The sequence below is a fragment of the Colletotrichum gloeosporioides genome, assembly GCF_011800055.1.
Source record: "Colletotrichum gloeosporioides strain Lc1 chromosome Unknown consensus_27, whole genome shotgun sequence".
NCBI lineage: Eukaryota > Fungi > Ascomycota > Sordariomycetes > Glomerellales > Glomerellaceae > Colletotrichum > Colletotrichum gloeosporioides.
Genome location: NW_025544672.1, coordinates 30,866 through 43,221, shown reverse-complemented (window position 1 = coordinate 43,221; position 12,356 = coordinate 30,866). Strand labels below are relative to the sequence as shown.

The 12,356-nt window shown below is 58.4% G+C and overlaps 4 protein-coding genes across 4 annotated transcripts; 2 read left to right on the top strand and 2 right to left on the bottom strand.

Annotated features, from left to right (window-relative positions):
• Positions 1-1,374: 1,374 nt before the first annotated feature.
• On the top strand, positions 1,375-2,679 carry GCG54_00007391 (uncharacterized protein; the record flags this gene model as incomplete). Its single annotated transcript, XM_045407372.1, has 2 exons — positions 1,375-1,502; positions 1,587-2,679. The coding sequence occupies 2 exons, from the start codon at positions 1,375-1,377 to the stop codon at positions 2,677-2,679; spliced, it is 1,221 nt and encodes a 406-aa protein (XP_045266817.1).
• A 1,025-nt stretch (positions 2,680-3,704) lies between these two features.
• On the bottom strand, positions 3,705-7,556 carry GCG54_00007390 (uncharacterized protein; the record flags this gene model as incomplete). Its single annotated transcript, XM_045407371.1, has 4 exons — positions 3,705-4,340; positions 4,393-7,238; positions 7,307-7,427; positions 7,551-7,556. 4 exons carry the CDS (start codon positions 7,554-7,556, stop codon positions 3,705-3,707), a joined length of 3,609 nt encoding a protein of 1,202 aa, XP_045266816.1.
• Positions 7,557-8,173: 617 nt separating this feature from the next.
• GCG54_00007389 (uncharacterized protein) lies at positions 8,174-10,478 on the top strand (the record flags this gene model as incomplete). Its single annotated transcript, XM_045407370.1, has 2 exons — positions 8,174-8,512; positions 8,559-10,478. The coding sequence occupies 2 exons, from the start codon at positions 8,174-8,176 to the stop codon at positions 10,476-10,478; spliced, it is 2,259 nt and encodes a 752-aa protein (XP_045266815.1).
• A 421-nt stretch (positions 10,479-10,899) lies between these two features.
• Positions 10,900-11,766, bottom strand: GCG54_00007388 (uncharacterized protein; the record flags this gene model as incomplete). Its single annotated transcript, XM_045407369.1, has 1 exon — positions 10,900-11,766. The coding sequence occupies one exon, from the start codon at positions 11,764-11,766 to the stop codon at positions 10,900-10,902; it is 867 nt and encodes a 288-aa protein (XP_045266814.1).
• Between the last annotated feature and the right edge of the window lie 590 nt (positions 11,767-12,356).

Here is a 12,356-nt window from a genome sequence, read left to right as displayed (position 1 = left end):
GGCAAGATGATGAGACGAAAATCGCTGCGCCCGCCGCAAATTGGATTCTGTCCGCGACCGCCGTTCGTAAAATGCCATCTTGTGACCGACCGACAGCTTCGTGGCGCTTCGTATCAGTTGCGGCATCCAGCAGCTGGAAGACGTCGTCGAGTTGGAGTGTGAATGGTGGCGTGACGTCCCGCTGCCGTTCGTTCCTTATGCCCCTGCCATAATACGCAGTACACACCGAATCGAACCCTTCCATTCTAAATCTGGAGGATCCCACCCCGGGTCAAACGTGTGAGGAGAGCTGCAAGTCAGAGGATAATGGAGGGGATGGCGAAGGAACCGCGCTCGCAGTGCGGATAGGTGGCCTGGCGAAAGCATCCTGGGTCCTCATCATCGCGCTTGGCCGTCACCATCGGTGGGATACTTTGTGATACCTGGCTGGTACTCGACCGATTTAGATGCTGCTACAGTGGCTGCATTGCGCGGTTTGACAGGGGCTCGGCGGTCGTCGACGGCAGCCAGGGGTGGAAAGGCTGCAGGGGAGCTTGCTTCACCTCCAGTTCTCTCGCTCCTCAGTTGCATGAGGAGCGGTGCTTGGGTGCTCCAGTGTGGGAAAAGAAGAAAATCGGCTCGGCCGTCTGGGGCACTAGCAGCCCACTAAAACGTCCCATTTGCCATCCCTTTGGTTGAAACTTCCACGACCCGGGGCCTGGCCTGTTTGATTGGAACTTGCTGGCACAACTCTGTCTGGCCCAGGCGTGGGAGGCTGGCGTGGACAGGTGCCAAGTGTAAGGGGGGGAAGGGAAGGGGTGCAGTGTCTTATCATCAGATAGTTTTCCTTCCGCGACCCTCGACGAGCAGCCTGGCATCGTTTTGAAGGGAGGCAAGAGCTACATTCATTGCGGGTTCGCTTTTCGAGGCCCTGCCGCAGGAAAGTTGCCGCCATCTTAGTGCAAGTGGAATCAGCGCCTCTGTCACATCACGCTCTCTGACCAGCTTTCTATTTCCCTCTCACTCTCTTTCTTCCTTTCCCAACCTACAACATCTCCTCTGTCCTGCATCTCCAACGCGGGCCATGAGCAGGTATCCGCGCGAGTAGCCCAGTCTATTCGCCATCCGCTGCCGTCGTCGTAATCACCACCCGGCCGCGGATCGGGGCATGCCTTAGTCTTCCCCTGGCACGCTACCGCCCATCCGCGCCATCGACCTGCGTAATCGCTGTGGACCGGACGGCTCTGCGAATCGCCAACACGCCCGCTCCAACAGCCGGTCTGGCCGCCAACTTCCCCGACACAATTTCCGACAGAAGCATCTCCTCGCTACAACTGCCGCGCCGAGACCCGTCTCCCAGCGCTCTTTACCAGCCGTCTTGGCTCTTTTGTCAAGATGGCTTTACCACCTCAGCCAGACACCAACATGGCCGATGTGAAGCAGCAGGTCAAGGTCCTGCTACTCTCCCTATGGGCTCTGACGAGCCGCCGGATGAGAGTGGCCGGCGCCTTCGTCCTCTTCCTGTAAGTCGACCGTCCGAATTATCACGGGCTGCTTGCTGCGCCTGTGGACGTGCGCCGCACGAGTTACTGACAATGAGGTGACAGCGGCGTGTCGGTATGGCTCTCGCTACCCACGATCAAGACGATGGCCGTCCCAAAGGTCACCCTCGAATACGCACATTCACCATACAACCACTCCAAGGTCGCTCTCCTCGTTGAGAACCGACCCAATCCTATTCTGGCGCCTCTGATGCTGCACTTCATCTCTGTCGTGCCCCCGGACTGGCGCTTCCGCTTCATGGGCTCCATTGACTCGGTCCGGTCAATCAACCAATCTGTCGCCATTCGCGAGCAAGTCGCCGCTGGCAAGCTGGATCTGACCTACATTCCCTCCAACATGAGCACCGCCGGCCAGGAGATGATCAGCCGCTTCCTTACCAACCTGTGGCTTTACGAGACCGTTTTGCAGCCTGCCGAATGGCTGCTTGTCTTCCAGACCGACAGCATTCTGTGCGCCAACAACAGGCAGAACATCAACGACTACCTCGAGTATGACTGGATCGGCGCCCCCTGGAACCCCGGCGGTCGCTGGGGTGGCAACGGCGGTCTGTCCATTCGCCGTGTCAGCGCCATGATCGATATCCTTCGTAACCAGAAGCGTGTCGATGGATCCGAGCCGGAGGACGTCTGGCTCGCCGAGCGTCTCGCTCACCGCCCAGGCAGCAAGGTTGCCAACGGAACCGTCTCTTTGATGTTCAGCGGTGAAATGCACACAGGGCCGGGCACCGTGATCAACCACGACGGACCCAACTCGACTTTGGAGGCGGCCGCTGAGGGCGAGTTAGTTGCCGGCATCGACGACTACCGCGAAGGCTACTACGAGCCCATGGGATATCACACTGGCGGCAGCGGTATCTGGTTACACAGCGCCATCTGGGGTACCCCGGCCCTACGCAAACACATTTGGGACTACTGCCCGGAGGTTAAGTTGACGTTGGCTATGGACGCCGCCAAGTACGTTCCGGGTACATGCAAGTCCAACTGGAAGAGAGGAATCGACATCTACGAGGACGGAGGCCTGGTTGAACGCGAGGAGGAGATCTCCGAAGAGGAGGCTCTTTCGGCTTACCCGTTCGGGACCGAGATGATTGACGGCGAAGAATACCCCAAGCTGCCACCCAACCTGATGATGTGGTAGTTCCTTGCTCTGTGTGAGAAATTTCACTTTCAATCTGCAAAGGACCATATTGCGAGCCATGGAGGGCACATGGGGCGAAGTTTGATACATTACAGGTGGTTGTTACCACTGAATTTGGCTTGGCGTTTGGAGGACTGCTCCTGAATGGAAAGCGGACAAGACAGCTCGTGGAATGAGTCATGTATGGCATAGATCATTAACTTTTCGAAATAACCATTTGAACAACACAACGTGAGACGTAGATCCTCCGTGAGTCGGCCCATCCCGGCAGCGAGGCGGTCGGAAATGAAGGTGAGCAACTTGTACAGAGCGACGCCCCCACGTCCTGGACGTCGCACAGATCTCTTCTGTCGTTTTCTTTTCTCAGTCGCGCCGCAATCTACCTGCCGTACGCCGTCCAGAGTTTCTCAGAGTTAAAGAGACACGGGCACCCATGCAAGAAACTGGGACGGCCAGCGGCAAAGGGAAACCTTAACAAGACCGATCATACACGCGCGAGAACAGGTGCATAGACCTACCTGCATGTGTACAGAAGTAAGGTTTTTCCATTGTCGAATTCTGCGCTCGGATATCGGCTTCCATGGAAGTTGCACATAGACAGGAGTGACCTCCGGCGGAGGTTTCCGGCCTTGCTTGAACCCATTCCCCGGTTCAATCGCGCAAAATCTCCTGACGTTGGCCCGGTGGGAGCAATGCATTTCGATTAGGTTACGATCTAGGTAGCTACAGGCAAGATGGCCGCGGCGGGCCGCGAGACTGCAGAAGTGCAGAACGGCCCGTTGGCGTTGAAGGTTGGCACGTAGCCCTACCTAGTCAACGGGATTCCAACCATACACTGTTGGTTACGTGAGGAATGGAGGCGAGCAGAAGCATCCAAGAGTAACCGGATATCAAATAGTGCTACAAAACACGGCCCGCCAGGATGTTGGCAGGCCTCTACTGGAGTGCGTTGTATGTCTTAATAGTAAACCAAGAAATGGGTAGACAGGAATCAGGACCAGAGACGGTCGGATTACAACAAGTAATTAGAGCACGTATCCGCCGCTTCCAAGACACTGCCACTCCCTCACGCCCGTGTGCTCCTCGAGCTCTACGCACCACCAGAGCACCTCCTTTGCCTTGTCGATTTGGCCGCTCTCCTCGTGAGCCCGGGCTAGCGCGAACCAAGCCTCCGAGTTGTTCCAGGCGACGCCTAGTTTTGTCAACGACGACAGGAGACCGTAGGCACGATCGCGCGCCGCGAGGCGGTCAATCTTTGGCAGTGAAGCTGCCTTGTACGGCGCGGGTAGTTTCTCGTCCGACTCCGCCTTTTCCAGGGACTTGATAGACGAGGCGGTGGTTGCTGACTGATGAGCACTCGTCTTGCCGATGCCTGAGCCCGACGCACTGGAGCCCAGTCCGAGTGGCTCTGACGGGAGGCCGTGCTGCGGTACCGAGATCTTGGGCAGATCTGGCGCTGGTAGTGACAGACTTGAGATGTTTTCTGGCACACTTAGAACCGGAACTGCTGGCGGCGGCAAGACCTTCTCGGTGTAAATGTCGAGCAGAATGTTGGACAAGCCCACGATCGCAGCAGCGTGATCTGGGAAGTGGGTGAGAGCCATCTCAAAGTCTGATCTCGCAAGGTACGGCGATCCCTTGGCCAACGAGAGATATCCCAACTAGGTGTATTGTCAGTGATTGTGTGCAGCATACCAGACGAGAGAAACTCACCTCCGCCCAAACGTCTCCGAGCAGTTCGTCAACCCCCTTCTTTTCCGCCCAGCCATCGCCTTTCAAAGACAGGGCGCCGGTAGGATCTTTGGCAACCTCGGCTTCGAGGATGCCGACGAGCTTCTGGGCTTCCGAGATGGCGCCCTTGCTGTCCTCAAACATGCCCGCCCGGCGATAGAAACCCGCAATCATCAACCACACCTTGACCAGCAGAGCAGCCCGTTGTCTCCGCTCCAGGTCCTGAGGAAAGTGTATTAATGGCAGAGGGTTCGAGATGGTATATGTGGCACTGGCAGAGATTTCGGAAAAGTTGGTAGACCGTGACTTCTGAGAAGTATAAGACTCAAGGTGATGGAGTGACCGGCCCCGAGAGATGGATGATGCCGTGGAGGCCTGGCGGTTTCCAAGCGGAAACTCGCTTTGTTGCAGCTCGTCCGCGGGAGTGAAATACACCTCGCCATCGAGAACAGTTGGCGCGTGAGGGTTCGTGCCTGCGCTACTGACACTTGATGTCCTCTTGCGGCCGCCGCTGCTATCACGCTTGCGAAGACTGTGCCTCTTGCCAGACTCGCTTCTTGCCCGGCGGGTGACGCTGGAGAGTCTGCGCGATCGCTTTTCGTTTGGCGATCCGTTCTCCTGAGTGACCTGGATGGTCGGCGCGATACTTGCAGAGGTCTGAGTAGTCATTGGGCGCGCAGTCCTCTCAGTCTCCGCTATGCTTGCCCTCCTCGTTCGTTGCGAACCGAAGATGCTGCCCTTAAGACTCCTCAACGTGCCTGCTGAGCTCTTTGGTGGGAGCATTGTGGCCCCCGTCTTGGGCGGTTGCGTCGTAGATTTGGCTTCGAGGCTTCCGAAAAGCCGGTTGAACAGCGACAACAGTTCGGAGCTTGCGTTAACAGCCACATCAGGACCCTCGAGAAGCTCAACCAGTGCGAGCTGCGTCATCTTGACCTCGAGAATGCTCTCTCGCTCCGTGTCGTCCATGTCGTCCACAGCCCCCTTACGTTCGTTGGCAATCTTCTCGTCCTGAGCCTCGGCATCATTCAGATGCTCACTCTTGAAGTGGAGATCCTGCCGTCCAAATAGGACAGAGGGGTCACGGAACTGCTCGAAAGCACCCTCACAGGCCTTGGCAGCCATGCTATACTCCTGTCTCGCACTCAGAAGGAGGGCCAAGAGATGCCAGAGGGGAACTAGAGAGCGCTCCTGCCAGAAGGGGCCGTGATAGAGGCTATGCTCTTCGTCTGCAGACTTGTTGGATATCAGAGCTGTCTTCACAATGTCGATTGCGGGGGTAAGTTCCCGCCGCTCGGCCAACAAAAGACCCAGGGCGAAGAGGCTGCGGACATCTCTAGTGCGCCCCAGCTCTGGGGAAAGCGACTTTCTCAGACACCTGATCGCCTTTGTTTGAATCTCGGTTCGTGACGCTGCGTCGTGGGTGATTCTCGACCAGTGGGCCTGCGAGAGACCAATCGCTTGCCACGACAGCGCAATCAGGTGCGGGCGGATCTTGGGGTGGATGGTAGTCGTCTCATCCTCTTCTGGGACACTGTTTTCGTTCTCGACACCATTCTTCAGTTGCGGCAGTCTGAACAACCAGTCCTCGAGCACATTACCTATGTCACGAGCCTTCTCGACGGCGTCTTTCCCACCGTAGCGGCACAAAGCCAGAATGCACTGCGACATTGTCTCGAGCACCGTCCCGTCGTCGTCGAGGTTGGCCTCGAGGTGGCCCGTTTTGTCGACTCTGGCCTTGCCGTGCTTAACCAGATCCAGGTATGAGTCGAAGGCCTTGAAAGCAAGGTCAAACTCGGCCACCGCAAGATGAACCGTAAACAGACAGCGGAGAATGGCAGTAGAGTGGTACGTCTTGGTTGCGCAGTCGTATAGAGTATCGAGAACGCCTCTGCTGAGGCTCTCGCGTCCTCCTTGACCAAGATCCTGTTCTTTCCAACCGCGGCCGCAAAGGATAGACCAGTTGCCGACGACAGTCCTAACGAATGATTCAACCTCTTCCCTGGTTTCGTGGGCTTTAGGGAAGGTGGTCTCGCCGATCAGGAGGGCTTGGTATGCGGCTTCAGTCTTCTTGAGCTCGATTCTCATCTGGTTCCGTGCTGAGGATTCTTTGGTGATCTTGCCGAGGAACCCTGTCGGGTAGGGCAGATCCAGCTCGAGAATATTCGTGAGAGCCAGGTAGTATTCTAACCACACCTGTCGCCTTGGCACGGAACCCCTATATCCATAGCCTCCTGTGACAGGTCCCGTCATCGACTCCCAGTATCTGGCCCATGATCGGAAGCAGGCGAGTGAGTTGGAATCCTCCAGCGACCTCTCGTTCGAGCGCAGAGCTAGGCTGTGCAGCACACAGTATTCCGTCAGGAAGAGCTCCGACCATACTCTGAATTGCTTGTGGGCGTTGCGGGTTGCCGAGGGTGCGGAAACGGATGGCAGCGCAGAATCAAAAACAACCAGAGCCTCAGCGGTCTCATTGTTCCGTGACAGGCAGTTGGCCTTGATGAACGCGGCCTTCAATGCGCTGATGTTGGTCCATTCGGAGAGCGTATCGGTGGAGCTGAGCTGCGCAAGCTCCTGCTCAAGGTTCGATGGCAGCTTCGCGGCAGCCTGATCGAACTCGCCAACCACCCAATGCAGCAAGCCAGCGCAGACCTGAGCCTGGAATCTGTCCTCTGGGAACCGTGACTCTCCGTCGACGGCGGCTTCGAGCTTCGTGATGACATTCGCAGCATCGAGATCCTTCGCGGATACGGCAGTTGCTGGTCGGCCCGCGCCCGAGGGATCGGTCGCTTTTGCGATTGCGCATTCGGTTTCGGCGGCCAAGGTCAGACCTGTAGGGGACTCGAAGTCAGTAGGGTGGACGGGGCCGCGTATGCAGGTTTCGTTCGAGGGCACCGACAGGTTCGGTCAGGCGCATGTTTCCTGATCTTGCGGACGAACTCGGGAACAGCGCTCCAATTGCCGTCGCATCTCGCATCGTCGAGGGCCTTGATGTAGTGGGCGGCCTTGTTCGGGTCGGGCTGCAACGAACAAAGACAAACATGTGGTCAGTCCAAAATGTCCAGCACACACAGCTTCGACGTCATGGGTTGGGGGCATGGGATGGGCGGTCAGTCCACAGCCCCTGGGAAAAGCGCACTCACAGCCATTTTGCGATGCCTCGGCCAGTGCCAATTTTTGGGGGAAGATGAGAACCAGTTCTACTAGCACGGCATCTGGGCATACAGCATGTTTTGTTGAAGATAGCAGGGGGGCCGGCGGTGGTTGGCGATGTTTAGGAGCCGAGAAATGGCTTAATTAGGAGAAAGCACGTTGCACAAGTGATTGGGAGCGAACGCGATATGACACGCTTGTAGTGCTGCTGCTGCTGCCACTCGCTGCACTAAAAATGACGGTGAGGTGGGCTGGACCTCCAAGGACTGCGAGGTCCCTGGAGGGAGCACGGGCCAGTAAACGGGTGAAGATCAGGGGATCCTGTCAGTGCCTGTGAAAGGCCCTTTGTACCATTGTATCTTTGTGTTCGTTATGCCCCTTACATAACAGACCAGGGAGTCTTCCTTGTCCAATCAGACGACAGCAGCCGTGGAGTCAACGGTACATGTGAAATGTACCCTTTTCACTTACAGAAAAAAAAGTTTCATTCAGCATCAACAGCCTGTGAAACGAAGACAGTGCTCATCGTTTGTCAAGTCGGCAGACCTCGAAAACTGTCTTGGAGACTCAATTGGGTCGTTGTATCTTTTCCAGTGTCCGAGGTTCAGTCACAATGTCTCTCCCCCCCGATCTGAAGGTGCTCTGTCGCCGCTTGACCTCAACACCACCCGCCCAGTTGCCTCATTCGATACCGGCCTTCATCAACCACGTCCTCCGCTGCAAAGATGTTCTCTCTGCGCCCCAGGACCAAAAGTCCAAGGACGCCGCCTCATCCGAGACCGCGTCTCTGGTCCACAAGTTGAGGACCATCATTACGACTCTTCTGAATGGCAAGAGCGCCATGGGACGCTTCACTGGCGCAACTCTCGTCAAGGCAGTCGTTGATGTCGGCGGATGGGAGTGTCTCAAGGAGTCTGGTCCTTGGGTTCGCAGCCTCTTGACTATGATTCAGGTCAGTATGTTGCATGTTCGTAGGTCCAATCACTAACAGGTCACAGAAGAACGACCCCTTCCCAGTAAAGGAGGTTGCAATTGTCACTCTCGTCAGGATATACTCTCTGATCCACGACTACCAGACTCTTACCAGAGAAATCGCAACACCCACCATCCCGACCTTCTTCAACGCATGCTTGCAGCTGATCAAGCTCCCACCAGCTGGCCAGCGCCTCAAGACGCCCCTCGTTGTTGTCGAGACCATCCTGGATGCGTTCTCAACTCTCACCCCCCTGTACCCAACCACGTCACGCCCCTTCAACGGCCAGACCAGGACTGCCATCCGGCCCTACCTGGCGCCAACTGCCTCGGATGGAATTACGATCCCCCAGCCTCTGCGTCGCGCCAGCAGACATCTGGCGCTCTCGCTCCATTTCACCACTGCCGGCAAGACGGGACCTACTGACGACTGGAACAAGTTGGTCGAGGAGTTGAGAAAGGACTTCCACTCGAGCGCCGACCAGGTCTTCCGCGCGGTGCAGGAATCGTGGGAATCATCTGCTCCGTACACCCGCTCCAAGGTTGACTTTGACGCACCCCCGGCTGGAGCCGAGGGAGCAGCCCAGTTGCCCCCTTGGACCGGAATTTCTGCTGGCCGCGATAGACTCGTCGGTCTTCTCGAGTACCTCACAGATTCCCTTCGCTACACTACGAAAGCATCCGTCACCGTGCCCGTCGGTGCCTTGTTGGACGTGGTCTCCCGAGTGTCGTTGATCAGCCGCAATTCCAAGTCGCAATCCTGGGATCAGGCCCTCGAAACGCAGGCCGCCGTTGGTAGAGAAGAGAAGGAGGAGCTGTGGGCCGTGATGCCGGACATTCATGTTGCTGCGCTCGATCTTTTGTTGGTTCTGGCCCAAAGACTCGAGAACAACTCCCTCCCCCTTGCCCCGGAAATCTACGACAACCTCCTCCTCGTCTTTAAGTCCGGCATCAACATCCCCTCAGTGCGCTTCGCCGCCTACAAGCTCCTCAACGAGACCCTCCCCGTATGCGGTCCCGGCCTGCAGAAGCTCACCGTCGAGACTCTCGGAGTCATCATTCTCGCCTGCTGTCGTGACATCCAGCAGGAGACAGGCTACGTCAAGGAGACCAAGGCGGCGACCAAGAACGGAGCAGACACCAAGAAGAACGGCATCGCAGCAAATGCGGACCTCTTCCTCCCCTCGCAAACGTCGGATGCCCAGTCGTCCTCAAAACCCAGCCTGTCCAAGGACCATCTGGCCGCCGCCGAGACCCTCCTCACCAGCCTCCTTTGCCACCTGCCCCAACAGCACCTCAAGCCCGGCCTGCGCGGCCTGCTCGACCAGACCGCCATCCTCTCCCGCAACAAGGACGCCATGCTCGCCAGCGTCCTGAACCCCTACGTCAACCAGGCCGGCGCCATGTACCCCAGCATCCTCCCCTACCTGTCGCAGCAGTACCCCAACGATAAGGGCGTCGAGATCCTGCGCTCCAACATCCGCACCTCGACGCAGACACCCACCCCCGCGGACGACTTCGGCGCCAACGCGACGGCGACGCTCGCGGAGCTCGAGGCCGAGGAGGCCGCCAAGGACGGCGAGGAAGAGATCGTCTCCGAGATCGAGGTCGCGCAGGACGAGGAGATGAAGGACGCGTCCGCGGCGGCCGGGACCATTGTCGTCGCCGACGATGACGACAGCAACCCGTTCAAGACGTCCAAGGACGCCAACGCCGCGCCGGCGGAGGTCGCGAACCCTTTCGCTGTGTCGTCCGCGCAGAAGCGCAAGCTCGACGCCAGCGACGCCAGCCCGCCCAAGAGGCAGAGCGTGGAGAGGAAGGTGGAGCGGGCCGTCGTGCCCGAGCCGGTTGCTAAGCCCGATGAGGCGGGTGACGACGACAGTGACGACGAGAGTGTCCACTTGAACATGGATTTAGACGACGATGAGGAGGAGGATGAAGAGTAGGCCAGACCATCTTTCTATTTCGTGTCATTTCAAGTGCAGATGGGCATGATACCCCCGAGGGAGATTCCAGCATTTCGACCTGTGAAGCCAGGGTATATAATTTGGAAAAAAATGTGCGAGCTCGCGACGCCGTGGTCTAAGCTGTATTCTGTTTACACGACACTGTGAAATCGCAGTATCCAGGGCCACGAGGCCGTTGACTATTCTCGGAGTATGTAAAGCGTATCCCGCGTGAGAAACGGGCGTAAAGTGTAGAAATGCAGATCCCAAGGCAATCCCGTCGATAGCCTCTCGCAACGCCGCCCAGTGAAGAGGTTCTCCACCAAACCCCCGTTCCATGTGTGAGCCAAGATATTTTTCAAAAGCAAATTTGCAAACCAAAGACCGTAGAAACAGAACCCCCCGTTGCGTGTCGTCTCGTTCAATCGCGCAGCCAGGCCCTGCGCTTCTCCTCCTTCCTGGCGCGTCGCTTCTCCTTGAACTGCTTGAGCTCCTGCTTCGTGGGCTTTTTGCCGCTGCGCTCGGCCTTGAGACTGCGCCCGTCGTGGGAGTTGGCCGCGGCGTCGACGTCGAAGAAGGCATTCATCTGCCGTCTGCTCTTGGCCTCGTCCGAGTGCCGGTCCGGCCCGTCGCCCGCCGCCTGGAACTGTCCGGTGAAGCGGTTGAACTGTGCCATTGCGCCGTAGCCTTGTTCCGCGAGCGCGGCGGTCTGTTGCGCCTCGTCCTCGTTCGTCTTGTCTCCCTGCGCGTACCACGCGTTCGGATCGTAGTCGCCGTGGATAGCGGGATTGTAGCCGCCCGCGGCGGGTCGGTCGTTTGCCGGTAGAGGCGGAGGGCCTGACGGGAGAGGCGCGGCGGTCGCGGTGGTGCCGGGAGCTGCTCCCGTGTCGGTTGAGGATGAGGCCGCGGCGGCGCCGGTTTGCACGCGCGGGTTCTCCCACTGCGTCTTGCCCGTGAAGCGGTTGAAGAAGAAGTATGCGTTGGAGGTTGGATCCCACTGGAAGTCCCAGCCGTCGTCTTCGGCGGCGGGAGGCGGTCCTGAGGGCAGCGGCGGGGCTTCGTTGGGGAGAGGCGGCGCATCGTCGTCGGCGGTCGCGGGGGACGCGCCCTCGCTGGCCTCGCCCGACTCTGGGGAACTCGCGGCAGCCTTGTCATCGTCGCCGCCGTCGCGAGAATCGTCTGGCGTTGCAGAGGAGCTTCGTTTGTCGTCGGCCGGGGCATCCGCAGGCGTGCTCTGCTCGGGATCAGCCTCGCGCGGGGAGGCGGGTCGCGGCGACTCTGACGCCATGGTTTCAAAGGGAGATGGAATGCAGGGTTTAATTCGATGGTGTGTCGCGAAGTAAGTCAGTTGTCTGTCACCGAGTAACAAGAGTCTGTCGACCTGGCTGGACCCTCATAGCTTGGTGGTGAAGAGGTCGACGAACGGAATGGGAGAGTGCGCGCGCGTGCTGGGGGTGGTGGGAGAAGACAAGGCAGAGATTGAGGTTGGTTGGCAGGTCGCGCAGACCCAGTGCTCGGATGAGTGCATCACCTGAAATTTGGATACAAGGAAGACGCCGCGCCGGTGATGGGCCGCATGGGGGTTCCGCAGTTGCAATCCTGTGAACTGACGGCGGGCTGGGCGGGCGGACAGGGGAAGGCCCAAGGCCCAAGGCGGCAAGGCCCCCTCAAGGCCAGCCAGCCAGGGCACTCGACCTGGAAGGCTCCAGGTGAAGGAGGGCCAGGGTTAGGGGGCGGGGGCCACGGCCACCACAGCACCACTTTTGGCACTGTCCGTGCGCACTGTGCCGAGACCGACGCAGCGAATCTAGTGGCACCGTGTGGGGCCAGTGTCCTTTTCTTGTCAGAACCTAGTCCAAAAGTGACGATGGACCGCAC